The sequence below is a fragment of the Lactuca virosa genome, chromosome 5 (assembly GCF_052849685.1).
Source record: "Lactuca virosa cultivar CGN04683 chromosome 5, Lactuca_virosa_CGN04683_v6, whole genome shotgun sequence".
NCBI lineage: Eukaryota > Viridiplantae > Streptophyta > Magnoliopsida > Asterales > Asteraceae > Lactuca > Lactuca virosa.
In genome coordinates, this window is record NC_136430.1 from 363,544,522 (window position 1) to 363,563,651 (window position 19,130).

A 19,130-nucleotide genomic window follows, 5' to 3' on the forward strand; every position below is an offset into this window, starting at 1 on the left:
TATTTCTTGCACCGAAAGAAATATCAACATGCTTCAAATTTTTCTATACAAAATTGGAAAATTAGCACAAAATCATTAAGTTTATACTAAAATTATAATTTAACGTTATGTTTTTTTTATATCTCAAATTTGACTATGTGTTTTCCAATTTATAATAATTTCGATCACTTGACAGGTAAAACCGATTGTTTGTTGACGTGTTATGATGACATATCTGTTTTGATGACAGCATGACATGCTAACGTGTCAAAAAAAATTCACAAAAAAAACTTAATTTTCACTTTTTTTAACTTAAAACACTTTTTTTACAAGTTTAACACTCCATTTTTAGTTCGAATTCGGACATCATTTTCATTTGAAACTGTATAATTTTTTACATTTAAAGCCTTATGAATATATTTTTATTTAAAAGCCATATTTTTATATAAATACAATGTTTTTTACATCCAAACTATAATATTATATATAAACTGACACATCAGTATACCATAACAACACATTACGTCGTCATCAATACTAACACATCATAGCATACCATAACAACACATTACGTCATCATCAATACTAACACATCGGTATACCACGTTAACAAACAAACGGTTTGACCAGTCAAATAATCATAACTGTAACAAATTGGGAAATAGTATGAAATTTAAAACAAAAAAATCAATGTCAAACTAAAATTTTAGTTTAAATTTTACCCAAAAAAACTAAAATTTCACTACCACTTTAAACAATGTACTTCATTTGTTACACGTTCCTAAACTCCTATTTTCAATTTCAGGTAAAAGAGTGTAAAGAACCACCATTTCCTGTAATTTTCCCAAATCCGATACTCTATGACTACCAAAGAAATAAAAACTGCCCTTAAGCCAACCAAAAAAACTACTTTTTGTCTTTTAAATTTTAATCACTTTTTGACATAAGAATCGGAAAATACCAAAATATTGAACAAACCATAACGTCTTTTAATCGCTTTTTGACAAATAAGAATCGGAAAATACCAAAATATTGAACAAACCATAACGTCTTTTAATCACTTTTTGACAAATAAGAATCGGAAAATACCAAAATATTGAACAAACCATAACGTCTTTTAATCACTTTTTGACAAATAAGAATGAAAATACCAAAATATTGAACAAACCATAAGTCCATAACCTATAGTAAGCACGGGAGGGGAGAGTAAATAAAAAGGTAAACGTCAAAGTCAAGACACCAAATCAAAATCTAGTACTCTCAAAATAACAAAACCAACCAACATTGAAAGGCAATGAAGATAAATTTAGAAGTCTAAACAGAAAATTTTATGAAAAAAAAAAACTCAGCTCACAAAAGTGCTAATACATTGTTTCATTTCCTACCATAAATCCTTGATGCCTGTCTGTTCTTCTTCTTGACACCAGACTTTGAAACCTTAAGGCTCCTGCTCACAGCACTCAGTCTAGCAAGAGCAGCCTGCTTCAAATCTGGCCTGTAGTAGTTAGCAGCAACCTGCAATTGATCCAAAAACACTTCATAAATGACATCATTCACAAGTACTTAAAGATGGTATGACTGGACTCTGAAATAGAATTAAGGAGCTTTAAAATCCAAAAAGGATACCTGGTTTACAACTGACTTAGCCATGCGGTTGAACTCTTTCTTCATGATGGATTTGTGAAGTAGAGCTGCAGGCTTGGCTTGTTTCTTGGTTTTGCTAGTTGCTAGAAGAACAGATTGATCCTTTCCAGCTGGCTGAATGGTAACAGTCTTCTTGTTAGCTAGTCCTGCAAGTTATCAACAAAGTAATTTGATATTTGATTGTACACAGCCTAAATCGTGTTTAATCAGCATAAACATAAATCAAGCTTCTTGTAACCAAAGATGTATTCATTAACCAATAACTAGTGATTCTTGTGAAAAAAGAAATCCCTCAATTATAAAGAATAGCTTCACTATAATCAACACACACAAGGATAGCTAATAGAAAAAGGGCATATTTTGCTGGCTATGTATCGAAACAGTTCATCAATTGATCTCAATTGCCACAATGGCAAAGAGAGTATAATCACTGTAGATCGATGGTTGCTTACGACAAAAGAACAATGCCTCTATCTTCTTAAAACCACTTTTTAAAAGATGTTCTACTTCGAGGAAAAGAGTAGCAATAGTTGTATACTAACATCACCAAGTTGAAGACATGAAAACGAACGAAAGAAATTCCTAAAGGCCCAAAGCTTTTCGTTGTATATTCTCAATGATAATCATAAAACCGCGATCCAAATACAAAAGTGATGAAAGTTAATCCATCGATTAAGAAATCAATATTGTAAGAGATTGCGCTTGAGTATTACCAGAGTGCTTGTAGGAGTTGAGGTTGTAGAGGTTGTTAGGCTCTTTGCTGAATTGAACACTCTGTGATCCATTACCGAACTCCTTGACGAGGAAAGAGTTGTTCTTCTTCACGATCTCCCATATCAGCTGCCCTGGTACGGTAGTCATATCTCCTGTTTAATCCTGTGTTAAATTATGATAAAGTTGAGAATGAAATCACGCATCAAAACACACTTCATTGATAAGAAAATCAAGGTAGCTCACCGTCTAGGGTTTTGCTACGGCGGCGTTTTTTCACTGGGAGAGTTCTTCAAGGCGCAAAATGGACCAAGTTCGCTTTTATATGCAAACCTACTGTTGAAACCCTAGATCGATGATGGGAAAGTAAACTTTTCACTTAGACCCCTTATGATTTTCATTGTTTTACACTTGTAGCCTTTAATCTAAATTCGAACACTCGTTACTGGCTAGGTTGTTTGGGTTTGGATTAGACTCCTTTTCACGGGTTCTTTTTAACGGGCATACGTGGTAAGCCTGTGTTAGAACATTGGCGTATGACCAATAATATATGATTAAATAAAATAGTAAAGAAAAAACATATAGTGTGAGATATATTTTGTAAATTCAAAAAAAAACTCTCGCTCATTAAACTTTTAACAAAAAATCATTATTGCTCGTTTCATTAAGTTTTGTCTGTTAATTAAAGACATTTCCGTCATTAAACTATCATAGAGACCATTTATGAAGTTTTTACTTACTTATATATATATATATATATATATATATATATATATATATATATTAATATAAAAAAGGTCTGTCTCTCATATATCGGAGTGTAGATTCTAAATCGGAGTTTGTTTAGTTCGAACTTGATTTGCTTGGATTTGAGTTGTACGTTTCGAAGCTTATAATCAAAACGAAAGTTCATTTAGTTGAAAGATGAAACTAATTTTCATTGAATTTCTGGAGTCATGAAATCGGAGTTCCAAAACAATAATGTATGCAGGTTAGACGTTAGAGTCGAGATTGGAGTTTGTTTTGATCGAAATTATAGATTTTCACTTCAATTTTGCTTCTGTTTCACGGAATTGGGTTTCCAAATTGTAGAATTAGGTCCCTCTCCCTTCAAACGTCATCGTCTCTATTGAATGTACGACACCCCCACCGCCGCAAGTAAAAATCATTACCTTCATCTTCTTCTATGTTGATTGGTACCTTGGTGCAAATTCAATTTTGATGTCCGCGAAAACGATTGGGACATCATATGTGTTTAGGAGGTGGCATGCCAAATGTTTGCTCTTGAAAGGATGACTTCAAGATTGTTGTAGCGATAAGAAACATAAGCAGGGGATTTAGTGGACAAAACTTAACAGAGTGAGCAATAAAAACATTTTGTTAAAAATTTTGAAACTACAGAGACCATATGGGAAGTTTTTTGAACTTAATGACTATATCTCAAATTTTTGGAAAGCACAATGACCATTTATGATGTTTTTTCAATAGGAAATTGTGTCCTTATGGTTTAGTCATTACTTGCAAATAAAATTCTTGTTGTGCCCCAAAAATGGAGTATGTTTAGAATTATTAACCCAAAAGAATCAAGTTTGGTTCAATTTTTAAAAGTTTGATAGAATATATCTTTATGGTTTCAAACAATTGCATTTGTGGTCCTTATGCATTCAAAACTAGCATTTCAACAATTAATTCTTAAAATATGACCATATTCCCTTTTCGACCATATCAAAAAAAGTTATACACTACATGGACTAACTTTGTAAATAACAAAATTAAAAGCATAAAAAATAAAAGTAAAGGTTATCACAAGAAGACCCTTTTGTTCACTTCCACTCCCAATTCGTTTTTCTCTAACACTGTCGTCACCAGCTCCACTTCCTTTAGCCATCACATTCACCGCTATTCAGACCTAACCATCACTTAACAACGACGCTCCCTTTCATTAATCGTCTGTCGTCGGCTCGATCTTTATACCAAACACCAACCACCATGGTGGCCCAAAACTTTTATGGTGAAATCACTCATCTTCAATGTCTCACTCAACGTCTATATCCGTATTTTTATGATCTTTCATAGTTTTTAAGTCTATCTCTTCTTAAGGCCAAATCCAAAAAATAGGTTTCTTATCAGTTCTATGACACAATTATATCCATTGGAAAATCAATATATTCGGTCACAATAATTTTTTTTACTTGAAGTCTCTATCAATAATTTGTTGAGCTCACTGTTAACTCTTATGATAAACAATTCATATTTGTATATATCACAACATAAAAATTTGGCAATTGTCACAAACTTACAATCATATTGAGTTTTTTTGGTGTTCGACAGGCCATAAAGAAGATATCCACATTTCCAAAGATCAAGCGAGTTGATTACAAAACTATGTTGATTTGCTAAAAGCTATTAACTTATCGATGATTTATTGTTTCCTCACAAACTTAATTGATATAGTGTTTTAGACGAAGCTTGATGTGGTTGGTTTAAAACTTTTTGAGTATGTTTTTCACTTTAATTTCTCCATCTTCTTTAAGAACATATCCTTGAAAATAAGTTGTTGATGTTGGTTTAAGCTTTTGAGTTTGTTTTCCGTTCGTGTTTATGTAGAAAGAAAACCATTGTTTTGAGTATGTTCTTACTAATGATGGTTACTAGAGATGTTGTCGAATAAGATAATAGAAAGCTTGGTTGTAACACTTGATAATTTGGTATGTTTCCTTTAGCCCCTTAATACAAAAATCATCTCATTTTAGTCCCTAGCTAGTACGCGGGGGGTACTCTGAGTACACTTAGCGTACTAGCTCATTTCCAGATTGCGGGTTCGCCTACGTACGCAGGGCGTACATAGGAGTACGCATGACGTACGTGGTGCATGGGAAAACCCTATTTTTTAGGGTTTGCACCCTATTTAAACAACTTATAACACCTTTTGGACATTTTATTGATCAATGTCCATCACCATATGCCCTAATATCGAACCCTAAGTGTATTTGGTGAGATTTGAGCATGAAAGTGAGGGTGTTGGTGTTTTGTGGTGAAGAAGAAGAAGATGAACACTTGGAGGTTGCTTGGGAGTAGCTTGAGCTTGTAGATATAGAGTTATCTTCACCTTAGCAAGCCTTTTGAGGTAAAAAGCTCTCATCTTGATGGTCCTTTATGCTAGATCCATTTTATGGTGTTATTTATGCATTTTTGGGTCTTTTAAGTCATATATGAAGTTATGGTCTACTCTAGAAGTTATGGATGTTAGATCTTTGCTCATTTGAGGTCCATTGTCCATAAAAATGCAAACTTTATGTAAGATATTGGTCAATGCAAGTGTTAAGAGTCTTATTAAGATTCTTTTTTAGTGTTGGGCCCCATTAAGTCATGCATGGGTGTAAAGTTGTCAACGTTACATATTAAGTCACCATTTAGAACCAGATTTAAGAGTTTAGCATGTTAGCTTAACCAATTAAGTACTTAATGGGTTGGGTTGGTAATTTGGGGAGTATGTTGGGCGTACCCAGCTAGTACGCTGCGCGTACTAGCCCCGGAAGTAGTACGCTAAGCGTACGAGCTGAGTACGCCTTGTGTACTCAGCAGATTGACTTTTGGGTTGACTTTCTCGGGTTTGGGCCTCTTGAGCAATGGGTTGGGCCTTAGTTTTGGTCCAAGTAATATAAAAAGGGTAAAATGGTCTTTTACCCTAAATATTGGACAAGTAACTTAGATTCTTGATTATGGTTCATGATCCGATTATTAATTGGATATTTATTTGATGATGTTAGCGCGGAGATTTTCCAGACCAGCAAACTGAGATTTTATCCGAGTGATTTTGCAGTTTGAGGTGAGTTTCCTCACTGTGTTTAGCGGGTCGAAGGCACCAATGTCGACCCATGGTTTGATATGTTATGATGCTAGTTGCCTGCGTGACTCTTTCATGTGTTATGTGTTTATATATTTACCGGTCGGGTCCCGATGACTATCGTGTATGTTATTTATCTTTGTGATTATTGCATGTGTTTATATGACTGTATGTTTGTTTGTTTATATGTATACCGGGCGGGGCCTGATGACTGAAAAATATGTTTATCGAGCGAGGCTCAATATCGGGCGGGGCCCATTACATGTTTTATATGTATGGTATGTGGTATTTTGGGGAACTCACAATGTAACATCCGTAAAATTCATGAAAATTTTAAACTTTTTAAACAACTAAAAAATCATCATTGTTTACAAAATAGTTTTCAAAACATGTCTATTGTTAGAGTTTGCCCAAAATCACAAAACCAAACACGAGGACGTACACGATGTACGCGCAGGGTACTAACCTCCGGCCCAAAATTATGCAAATGCCACTATGGGCCATTTTGCAACCTTTCTCGTGTACAAGGGCCAAAATGCAATATTTAATCATACATAGGGTTAAAATTGAAAATACCTCATCATCGGGATGTTATATATATGAAGATAACATTGTTGTTATTGATAGAGTGAAACATGGTTACATCAAAGAGGATAACTTTAAGCACATAACGCCAAAATTGTTCTTTACACATAAACAATGAGCAATTCAAAAGATTGAAGTGCAACATATTGGATCAGAAAAAAATCATGCAGACTTGTTCAACAAGTCATTGTCAAAGTATTCATTAAAAAAACATGTTATAGCCAGTGGAGTTAGGAACCTGTTTGAGCTACCTAAATGAAATGTATTATGCACCAATTATGTGCAAGTAATGATTGCATCCTGATGTATGCTTAGCACTTTGTTGAGTGCATTAGAGGGGGAGCATCCAGACGAATGTTGGTGTACTCTTTTTATATTTAGTATAAGGGTTTTGTCCCACTAAGTTTACCTCGACAAAGTTATTTCTAACGAGACACAAATTATATCTCATTCTTACTAAGGATTGATAAAATTAGGGGGAGTATCCAATTGAATACTTATTTAATCATTGTGTACTATTTTTTCCTTTGTTTATAGTTTTTGTCCCATTGTGTTTTCTTTTAAAAAGTTTTAATGAAGCACTTCATGTATGGTTATTTAATTTGCTCAAGACATCGAGACCGTACTCTTTTATCCTTTGATCAAAGTTTTTGTCCCAAAGGGTTTCCTCTGGCAAGGTTTTTAACAGGGTGAATCTTTGATGTATTATCTGAAGATACAATATGAAAAAGCATGGGCGGAGCCACCTCAAAGTCAAGGTAGGCCCATGCACACCCTCAAATTTTCAATTTTTTGCATATATATATATATATATATATATATATATATATATATATATATATGTTTTATAATTAATTTAATTAGGACCACCCTAAAAAATTTGGATTCGCCTCCGAAGAAGTACAAGTATGATTAGTATAAATCTAAGCACCCAACAGGGAGTTTTGTAACTCATATTATATCAATGGTTACTTACACTTAAGTCTTTGATAAGTAGGAGTTATATATATATATATATATATATATATATATATGAATGTTGTAAAAATCGGCCTAGGCACTATGCGACCTCTTACTGTCTACGATTAATGCTAGTCGGTTGAGAAGGCAGATTCGGTCTTTAGGCGGTCTTAAGCGGTCTAAGCAGGTAAAAAGGCCAAACAGTCAAAGTTTTCAAAAACAAAAATTCCAATTAGTCAAATTTATGATATTGGGTGACTAAATTAAAATGATCCCCAATTAGTCTAAAATTATTATATGTGATGATTTAAATATTTAGACGACTAGATATGCCAAAGTTGTATGGTTATTTACTTATTTTGTTAGGATATAGGTAATATTTATTTTTTAAAAAATAAATTCTATTACAATTAAGGGTCTCTACTTAGGTGCCGATTAATCTCTGCCTAGACCGATTGGTCCTTTAACCCTAGGTCCGACCACCGCCTAACGACTTTTACAACCTTGATATATATATATATATATATATATATATATATATATATATATATATATATATATATATATATATATATATATATATATGACAACTGCAAAAATGGTCCCCGTGGTATGCTTTTTTTTCCGGGCTTTGGTCTAAACCTTAATTTTTTTTGGATTGGTGGTCCTTTTCAGCTAGTTTCGTTGTGTATTTTGTCCTTTCGAAAATTGAAATGATTGTTATATACCCTTTGTGTATTTATTTTTCATTTTATTTAAAAATTTTAAAAATTAATATTTATTTATTTATTTTAATAATTAAAAATAAAAGAGTTTCTCTCTCTCTCACACACACACACATCCATACCCGATTTGTGACCCCATCTGCAAAAAACGAAGCCCTATGTTATTCAACATCTTAGAGCTCGCCGCCATCTCTATTGCCACCGGAGACAACCTTCCACCCCTTCACCATCCTTCTATATTCACTCCTTCAATCTCCACCACCTATCACCACCGCTACCACCACCATTATACCCCAGAACTTCACTGTACTCGATGTTACATGTAATTCATCAATCAAACTCTTTAAAGGAAATGCATATTTATTGTCCACTATAAAGGAAATGCTATTTTTCAATGGATTGTGACACACACACGGTTGTTTGTTTATACAATTTGACAATGAAATCATGAATCTGTAATCACACACCCGTTTCTTTCTCCCACCCCATGTGTTCTCTCTCCAGGATGGTGGTCAATCATTTGCTAAAATCAAACCAAAAACATACCAAAAAATCTCCAAATTAATGGCGATGGAGGAAAGAATGAACTCTGGTGAGTTTCAAGATGTAATCAAAACTGAAATCTGATGAATTGTAATCGATTCGTATGTGCACGTGTGTGGTTTTCGATTGATAATTTGGTATTTCCATATTATCGATGATTGATATCACCACAAACCTTAACATTACTAGATTCATCAATGGAGTTGACCACGAATTTCCCGATGTACCAGTTCCCTGATGACCAAAATCTTGTTAAGTTTTACTGTCATTTTTTATTTTCTAAAGAAAATTGTCTCCACGGTGCGGATGAGGTTTAATTGGCGGTTATGCAAATGGCCAAATTGGGTAATGATGGTGTAAGAGAAAACCATGAAGAAGAAGGGGTACAGATTTTGGCAAGTTCTAAGATTTGAGAACATAAATCTACGCAAAGGCGATTCTTATGGAACACCCATTTGCAGACCATGAGCTAGTAGTAGACGAACATGAAACATCCCAAAAATACGTTCCAAAAATTTCGTTTTAGATCAATTAAGAAAATCACAATTCATCAATATCATAATAAAATCACAAGTCATGTATCTCTAAAAAAAACATCATATCAAAATATTGTATCAAAATCACGTGTCAAAACATCAGAGTCTAGACATCCCAGGCTGAAAACTGTGGTGTGTGTCATGCAGTCATCCCGAGCTCTTCCCCTTGCTAGTGGAAGTACCTGAAACCAAAACTGAAAATTGTAAGCACGAAGCTTAACGAGTCTCCCCAAACTGCCTCATACCATACACATAATCACATAATAACATACATTGGGCCTTGCCCGCTACATCGGGCCCTGCCCGGCATGGGACCGAAGTCCGACATCGACCCCACCGGTATTAGGCCCCGCCCGGCATCAGATCGAAGTTCGGCATCGGGACCCGCCCAGCATCAGACCTAAGTCTGGTATACATATATCAAATCAACAAGCATATAACATAAACACATAACATAAACATAGAAACATTCATCGGGCTTTCCCCGACAATGGACCGAAGCCCGGTACACATAAACATAACATATATAAGCTAAACATTCCTCGGGCTTGCCCCGGCATCGGACTGAAGTCCGGAACACATATACAAACACATGCAAGAATCACGAAGACATCAAGCATACAAAAATTCTTCGGGCTTGCCCCGGCATCAGACCGAAATCCGGAAACATATAACTACATCGCGCTAAGCCCGACATTGTTAACATACATAAACGGGCCGACCTTGGTGCCTTAGACTCGTTCCTACTGGAAGAGGACTCACCTCGCAAAGCTGACTGCTGAAAAATTGAGCGAGGAATCTCTGATGGATGCTCCAACGACTCCCCGGCTATTAATATCACAATAACACTTAGTCAAAACCTAATAATCCTCCTTATGGTAAAATGACCATTTTACCCCTGGTCAAAGTCAACAGTTTGGTCAAAGTCAAAGTCAACCATCTGAGTTGACTCAACTCGTCGAGTCATCCCCCTGACTCGCCGAGTCCAATAATCCAGAAATCCTAAAATCGCGATCCAACTCGTCGAGTTCTACATTGTACAAAATAGGGACATAATGTCATTAACTCGTCGAGTCCCTATATGGACTAGCCGAGTTCCTTAGTCTGTTTGGGTCAACTTAAAGGATTTAGCCCCTACTCTTCAGATCCCAACTCCATACTCTATCTACATACTGGAAATGCCTTCTTAAGGGTAAAGTTTCCAACTTTACCCACTATTAGTCTTTCCCAAAGAGTTAAACTCAAACCCTAGCTCTTTAGAACATAGATCTTGGTCCAAAATCCGTAATACTCCAAACTAAACCATTATAATACAGATCTAGGCCTTAGATACCACTTGAATACGTAAAGTCTCGGACTTTACTTCAATGCATGGCCTCTTGGGGCTTAAAAGGCCATAACAACGTCTTTAGGCTTGCATGGGGCTTCCATGGTCTTAAAGTTTGCACCTTTATGCCATGGAATCCCTTCTAGATCCCAGATCTGAAAGGTAAGCCACTTGGGACATCCAAATCCTAAAAAGATCAAGATTCTTGAACCAAAACCCTCAAAAATGGAAGTAAGAAGATCTAATGAACTAATAGCTAAGCTAGAAACTTGATTACCAGAAAATGAAGAGGATGGAAGGAAGTCTTTGGATCTACTATCTTCTCATTGAACCCTCTAGCTCCGTCTTCTTCTTCAAGTTTCAAGAACACACAAAAGTTACTCAAGAATGGCTCACACACTCACAAAATGCTTTAGGGTTTCGTGGATTAGGGTTTAGGACTTGGAGGCCGGAAATGAGGCCAAAAGGTGGGGATTAAGATGCTTAAATAAGGTGCAAAACCCTGACATTAGGGTTTCCTTCAGGTAGACCTACTCGACGAGTCGAGGGCTCTCGACTCGTCGAGTAGATAGCTTAAAACCCGCGTCCAAAACTCGTTTCTACTCGACGAGTCTAGGGCTTCCAACCCGTCGAGTAGCTCTAAAAAAATGAATAATTTATGAATAAAAGCGTACCAGAACCCAGGCATTACAATTCTCCCCCTCTTGTCTTAGACTTTGTCTTCTAAGTCTACTGCGTCTGGAAACAACTCTGGGTAGTGCTCCCTCATCTCCTCCTTGGGTTCCCAAGTCCACTCAGAACCCTTGCGGTGTTACCACTACACCTTCACTAGCTGAACAACAATGTTCCTCAAGGTTTTCGTCTTGCGATCCAGAATAACCACCGGCCTCTCAATGTAGTTCAGGCTGTCGTCAACCTGAATATCCTCTAAGGGCACACTCGCTGGATCATCCACTAGGCACTTTCGTAACTGAGAAACATGAAAAGTGTTGCGGATCTGGATGAGCTCTGCTGGAAGATCCAATCGGTACGCCACCTTGCCCACCCGGGATATAACCCTGAAAGGACCAATGTACTTGGGGCCCAACTTGCCCCGCTTCCGGAACTGGATGACACCTTTCCAAGGTGACACCTTCAGGAGGACCATATCGCCCACCTGAAACTCCAAGTTTGAACGCCGCTTGTCGGCGTAGCTCTTCTGCCGACTATGAGCAGTTTGGAGCCTGCTCCGGACCTACTGGATCTCCTATATAGTCTTGAGCACTACCTTAATACTCCCCATGACTCTCTGATTGACCTCGTCCCAATATATTGGGGTCCTATACTTCCTCCCGTAGAGCATCTCGAATGGAGGTCGGTCTATGCTGGCATGGTAACTGTTGTTATACGAAAATTCCACTAACGGAAGATACGTATCCCAACTTCCACCGAAATCCAAAACACATGTGTGTAGCATGTCCTCGAGAGTCTGTATCTTCCTCTCGCTCTGTCCATCTGTCTGAGGGTGGAAAGAGGTGCTGAAGTGGAGAAGAGTACACATCTCGTCGTGAAACCGCTTCCAAAATCTGGAAGTGAAACAGACATTTCGATCTGACACCACCGAGATAGGAACTCCATGTCGTGCCACTATCTCATGCACGTATATCTCGGCCAGCTTCTTGGCCGATATGCTCTCCTGGATCGGGATAAAATGAGCACTCTTGGTCAACCGATCCACGATGACCCATATCGAATCTACTCCACTTGCGGTCCTAGGAAGCTTCGTAATGAAATCCATAATGATATCTTCCTATTTTCACACGAGAATGTCCAACGGCTGCAACCTGCCGTAGGGGCGCTGATGTTCGGCCTTGACCTTCATGCAGGTCAAGCACCGCTCCACGTACCATGCTACGTCCCACTTCATGCAGGGCCACCAGTAATCAGGGCGAAGATCCCTATACATCTTCGTCGCCCCAGGATGGATGGAGAACCTCGACTTATCGGCCTCATTCATCAGCACTTGTCGTACTCCGCCCCAGTATGGAACCCAGACCCTCCCATGCAGGGTCAGCAACCCATGGTTGTCATAATCAAATGAGGCCACCCGACCTACGATCCGTTCGCACTTCTAACGCTCTTCCTTCAGGCCCTTGGCATGCGCCACTCTGATCTGCTCCAACAAGGGAGTAATCACTGTCATCCTCAGACAGATGTCTCAAATCGGGGCCACTACCGCCTTGTGGATAAGGGCATCGGCCACCACATTGGCCTTGCCCGGGTGGTAAAGGATCTCACAGTCGTAGTCCTTCACCACATCTAACCACCGACACTGCCTCATGTTCAGATTCGACTGATCCATGAGGTACCTCAAACTCTTGTGGTCCATGTAAATGGTACAACGGACCCCATAAAGGTAATTCCGCCAAATATTGAGTGCGAAAACCACAGCCCCAGCTCCAAATTAAGTGTCGGATAGTTAGCCTCGTGAGGCTTCAACTGCCTCGAGGAGTATGCTATCACGTGACCCCGCTGCATCAGTATCGCACCCATGCCCATAATCGAAGCGTCACAGTAAACCACGAAGTCATTGACGCCCTCCGGCAAAGTCAGAATCGGTGCCTCACACAACCGCTGATTGAGAGTCTCGAAGGCTGCCTGCTGCTCAGGCCCGCAGTGGAATGTCACCGACTTCTTGGTCAGTCAGGTCAAAGGAACAGCGATCTTGGAGAAATCTTGGATGAATCTCCGGTAATAACCCGCTAGATCAAGAAAACTCTGAATCTCAGTTGGAGACCTCGGAACCTCCCACTGTATCACGACCTCTATCTTGGCCGGGTCGACCAGAATACCCTTCTGGTTGACAAGGTGCCCCAGAAACTGCACCTTGTGCAACTAGAACTCACACTTTGAGAACTTTGCAAAAAGTCTCTCCCTCCTCAGTGTCTCCAGCACCTCCCTCAGATGCTCCTCATGTTGCTCTTGAGTCTTGGAATAGACCAAGATATCATCAATGAGAACTATCATAGACCGATCCAACATTGGTCTGCATACGCGGTTCATGAGGTCCATGAACGCGACTGGAGCATTGGTGAGCCCAAAAGACATCACCACAAACTCATAGTGACCATAGCGAGTCCTAAAAGTTGTCTTCTGCACATCCTCATCACTGACTCGCATCTGGTGATATCCCGATCGCAGATCAATCTTGGAGAACCAAGATGTACCATGTAGTTGGTCAAACAGATCATCGATCCTCTAGAGCGGATAACGGTTCTTCACTGTTGCCTTATTCAGCTCCCGGTAGTTTATGCACATCCGATGTGACCCGTCCTTCTTCTTCACAAACAGGATCGGGGCTCCCCATGGCGAACTACTCGGGGTGATAAATCCCTTGTCTAGAAGCTCTTGCAGCTGCGTAGACAACTCCTGAATCTCGGGAGGAGCCAACCGATATGGTGCCTTGGCTATCAGAGCCGCACCAGGGACCAGGTCAATCCTGAACTCAACCTGTCTCTCCGAAGGTATCCCAGGTAAATCCTCTGGGAATACGTCCGGGTACTCTCGCACTACCAGTACGTCATCGACTGTCGCCTTACCCTTATCCCGGGTATCCATGACATATGCGACATAACCTGCACAACCCTGTTGAAGGTAGCGTCTCGCTCTCGCTGCGAAGCATAGAGTCAATCCACCCTACGGCCTCTCGCCCTGAATCACTAACCCTCCCCCACTAGGAGTTCAAATCCTCACTAGCTGTTGCTCGTAGTCAATCATTGCCCCATTGGGGCTCAACCAATTAATACCCACTATAACCTTATTCCCTCGCAGAGGAATAGGGACTAGATCCACAGAAAACTGCTCATCAAATAACTGTAGTGTACATCCTCGGTGAACTCTCGCAACCCTGACGATCCTATCGTATGCTATCTCCACATCAAGCGGGATATCTAGCTCTCCAGGAGACCCTGTGAATCGCTTGCTAAGCGCAAGCAACACAAAAGATCGAGTGGCACCCGAATCAAACAGTACCAAGGCTGATATACCGTTCACTAAGAACAATCCTATAACAAACACATAAACATAAGCAATAATCAATACAAATAAAGAGATAAGGAGAAGATACATACCCGTCACCACGTCGAGAGCTGCTTTTGCCTCCTCTGCTGTCAACTGGAAGGCTCTGCTCTTCGCCACTGGCGCATGCGTCAGACCCTGGCGACTGTCGGTAATCCTCAATGTAGCGGGAGTGGGTGCCGTCACCTTCCCTGCTGCTGCCAAACTCGGTCACTGGGTACTCTTGTGGCCCCTCTGATTGCACTGGAAGCAAATCTGATCAAATATTGTGGTGGTAGAGCAACAATACAATCCCTACTCACATGCCTAGTTCGGCCGCACTTAAAGCAGCCCAAACTACCCGCCCTGCACGCCCCATCGTACAACTTGCCGCACTTGCCACAACGGCTGCGACTTTGTTGGCTCCTCGATTGGTGATCTGATACCTTAGGATTCTTACCCGCACTCCCTGACTGACCCTCCTCTGGTTCCTCTTCTTCTCCATCTCCAAATCCAACTATCTCTCTCGAGCCCTAGCAATCATGTCCTCCAGCGTCTTGCAGCTAGAGCGGCTCACAAACTGGCGGATATCACTCCGCACCATCTCATGATATCGGGCCTTTTTCATCTCCTCGTCCACCACGTACTTCGGAACGAGAAGGGCCCTCTGCCTGAACATAGCGGTGATCTCGACCACAGTCTCCATAGTCTGCTGGAGATCCTAGAACTCCCTCGCAAGTTGTTGCACCTCTATCACAGGTGCAAAATCGGCCCTGAACCTGGCCGAGAAATCACTCGAAGTCATCGCGTCTAGAACTGCATCATCTCCAATGGCTCTCCCAACCTTCTCCCACCAGTCACGTGCCTTGCCCTTCAAAAGACAGGACGCACGTCTAACCTTGTCTCCCTCGGGACATCTGCTGGTGCGGAATGCATTGGCGACATCCGCCAACCATCTGGTACTCGCAATAGGGTCCCGAGCCCCATGGTAATCGAGAGCTCCACAATCCATGAACTCCCTGAATGTCAGTGTGTGTGCCCCTAGCATGGCCGCCATCTCGGTGCGGAAGGCACCCAACCTCTCATCAAGTATCTCCAAGATGCCCTCCTTGACCGATCAAAATATCACATGAGTATGGTCTAGAATGTTGCATGTGATATCAGACGAGATGAACTCTCTCGTCTGCTCGTCAAGCTGCCTGGCTCCAAAGCCCGAGCATGATCCCTCACCAGTGCCTGAAGTGCCGACTGGCCTAGTGCGTAGCGTCACCATTCTGAAAATACACCATAACAAACGTTGGTACACTCATCATAACTCGAGGGATCTCGCATACTACAAGTTTCCTGGGTTCATCTTAGCCTTCCTTGATTCGAGTACGGATCCTCTGCTTTCAGTATTACGGGCCCATACTACCTGTTGGATTAGTGTCTAAGTCCGTAACTATATTTGGTATGTACTTGACCCGAGTGTGCATGGTCCTTTTGGGTTGCCTTCACCAAAGCAACTTGACAAGGTAATTTGATATGAGAGAGAAGATATTATGGTTTATTAATATATTATAAGAATAATATATTAAAGGAGAAATCATATTTATTTAATTAGTATTAGTCATAAATTAATTAGGAATTAATTTGGTGACTAAAAGAGATTAATTAAATTAAAGGGGTATAAACTGTCAAATGTGTGATAGTTGAGTTTTGGGCTGGGAAACCTAATGGACTAAGGGGGAACGAAATTATGATGAGGGATCATCATATTTTCGTCCAAGGGCCTCATTCCAGAAGGTTCCTTGGGCTGCTTGGTGGCTAAGCTATCCATTAGGGTTTAGACTGAAACCCTAGCACCCTACAGTATAAATAGATGCCCTATGCTTCAATTTTAGGCCACTTGATTCCAAGGGAAACCCTAGGGCCGAAATTAGCATTCTTCCCCTCTCTCTCTTAATTGCCTTCTTGCTTCAAGGTGTTTGTGAGCCATTAGAGGCACTACAATTGTGGTGCTTGCTTTCAAGAGTTCAAGAGATCAAGGAAACTAGTTGTTATTGCAATATAACAACAAAGGTATGTCTACTACACTTCTATATGATTTTCGAAAATAATAGAAGCATGCCAGGGTTTATTTTGTGTTCATATAGTTGTATGTCTTATAGTGAAAACATAGATCCAATTAGGGTTGTATGCACACATAGGATTGTTTGCATAAAGCCTTTCAGTGGTATCAAAGCCTTTGGTTTTTGTTTTCAATTTGATTTGATACATATTATGAATTTGACAAATTAGGGTTTATGGCAAGTAAACCCTAAGGCTTGGTGTTTTTCGAAAATAGGGTTAAGAAACCCTAGTTGGCGATTTTTTGTAAGGTTCTTAAACCCTTTTTGCCTAGCCTCCAAATTTCGAAATTAGGGTTATGAAACCCTAGGGATTTCGAAAATCCCTTGCCCCCCCAAGACAAGATCCCAAAATTTTAGGGATTTGGATAATGCCATCTTTGTGATTATCAACTTAATTGTTTAAACTAGATAATTGAAGATCTTGAATTATCCTTTCCATAAATTTCGAAATTTAGGGGATAAAAAGGATTAGGATAAATTAATTGTTTAATTTTATGATAATCCTTCATGATTTAATAATTTAAATTAATTGTTTAATTTTGATAATTATTAAATCAAAGATTTTTGGTGTTTAAAATTTTAAATTAAATTGTCTAATTTTCGAAAATTTTAAATGCAACAAAGACACTAGTATTTTAAAATGTTTTAAAATACACCCTTATACAATTATGATATTATAAGATTAATTATTATATATATGTATAAGAATAAGCTAGTCTTATCGCTAGTAGGCCTCATTCACGAAGCCAGTCTATAAGGTGGGTATAAGGTTGCTGCCTATAAAATGGCGCTTAATGGATGTACACTCACATCTACCGCTTGCTTGACTGGTGGAGGGTCGTTAGCCGAACGGATAGGATAGGGCACTTAATTCCTCATTATAAGTATAATGGAAATATTAAAGTAACTACATTGTTTTACAAATTCCCACTCTTAGTTACTTTAGGGTAAAATGTGAAAATGATGCTATTCCATGGAATTACACTTTGTACCCCTGTCAAACGTTAGTGGAGCGTGCGTGGTTAACCAACACACTAATTTGGGATTGACATTGGTGACAAAGGGTGGCTCGATGTCTTATCATAGATCAATGGAGCGTGCGTGGCTAACCAACACATTGATTAGGTGATGAAGACATTGAGTGCACCATGATGATTCGCATGGTTATTCACAAACTTGTTTGCGATCCTCGGCATCCCAGTCGCAAATTTGAAGTGCATATCGAGATTTAAACATGCCATTGAAATGTTCAATGAATCTCAAAAGAAATCTAGGAATTTTCAAATACATTTAAAACTTAACCTCTTTCGTTTTTCATGGTGAAAATTAGTGAATCGTCATTCACTTACCTTCAAATTATTTACTTTTAGATTACGGCATCCCTTTTCTAAGTTGTAAATAATTTTGTTGGATCCTAGCCCTAATTTCTCATGTGGGTGTTTAATTAGGGATTCATTCTAATCAAACTTTGTTCCTTTCTATTTCAGATGTCAAACGCAAACGCAAACAACAACACTTCTGGGTCATTCTCGTTGATGAACCTGTGTCAAAAAGTGACATTTGATGGCTCGAACTTCAACGAGTGGATGAGATACATTCGCATGATAACTCGTTATGAGGACAAAGAATATGTCCTAGACGAGAAACTTGAAAGGATCAACCCAGAAGAAGCTACTCCTGAAGAGATGGCCGCCTTTGAGGCCCACGAGCGTGATGCAACGAAAGTTCATTGCATCATGTTGGCCACCATGAACCTCGAACTCCAAAAGTCCTATGAGGACATGTATCCATATGAGATGCATCAAGATTTGTTGGACAGGTACCACCAGAGCGCGAGGCAAGAGCGCTATGAGATCATCACCAACATGATCACCGCTAAGATGGGGAGTGGAGAATCCCTAACTGCTCATTTGCAAAGAATGCAAAGATATGTTGATCGTCTTCTCAAACTTAATGTTAAGTTTGATGAGGATTTGGCTATCGACATCATCCTCCACTCCTTGCCTTCCTGCTACAGCCAGTTCAGAATGACCTACCACATGAATAAGGAAGAGGTCACCCTAAGTAAGCTTCAAGGGCTACTGAGGACAGCTGAGAGCAACCTCAAGGACAAATCTGTTGCATCAT

The 19,130-nt window shown here is 39.5% G+C and overlaps 1 protein-coding gene across 2 annotated transcripts; it reads right to left on the reverse strand.

Annotated features, from left to right (window-relative positions):
- Positions 1-1,245: 1,245 nt before the first annotated feature.
- On the reverse strand, positions 1,246-2,714 carry LOC145116880 (large ribosomal subunit protein eL28y-like). 2 transcript variants are annotated; one of them, XM_079053191.1, is made up of 4 exons: positions 2,581-2,714; positions 2,337-2,499; positions 1,606-1,769; positions 1,246-1,494 (listed from the first exon to the last, which is right to left on the reverse strand). In XM_079053191.1, exons 2-4 carry the CDS (start codon positions 2,482-2,484, stop codon positions 1,354-1,356), a joined length of 453 nt encoding a protein of 150 aa, XP_078909317.1. In that variant the 5' UTR covers positions 2,485-2,499; positions 2,581-2,714; the 3' UTR covers positions 1,246-1,353. The 2 variants fall into 2 exon arrangements, with proteins under 2 accessions (XP_078909317.1, XP_078909319.1); XM_079053193.1 differs by having other exon boundaries at positions 2,337-2,489; positions 2,581-2,699.
- Positions 2,715-19,130: the final 16,416 nt, after the last annotated feature.

Excerpts from the sequence above, each read along its gene's own strand:
- LOC145116880 (XM_079053191.1), bottom strand. The coding sequence starts at position 2,484 with ATGACTACCGTACCAGGGCAGCTGATATGGGAGATCGTGAAGAAGAAC. Across the intron at positions 1,770-2,336 it reads CAACTCCTACAAGCACTCTG|GACTAGCTAACAAGAAGACT; the intron begins GTAATACTCAAG and ends GATAACTTGCAG. Across the intron at positions 1,495-1,605 it reads CTAAGTCAGTTGTAAACCAG|GTTGCTGCTAACTACTACAG; the intron begins GTATCCTTTTTG and ends GATCAATTGCAG.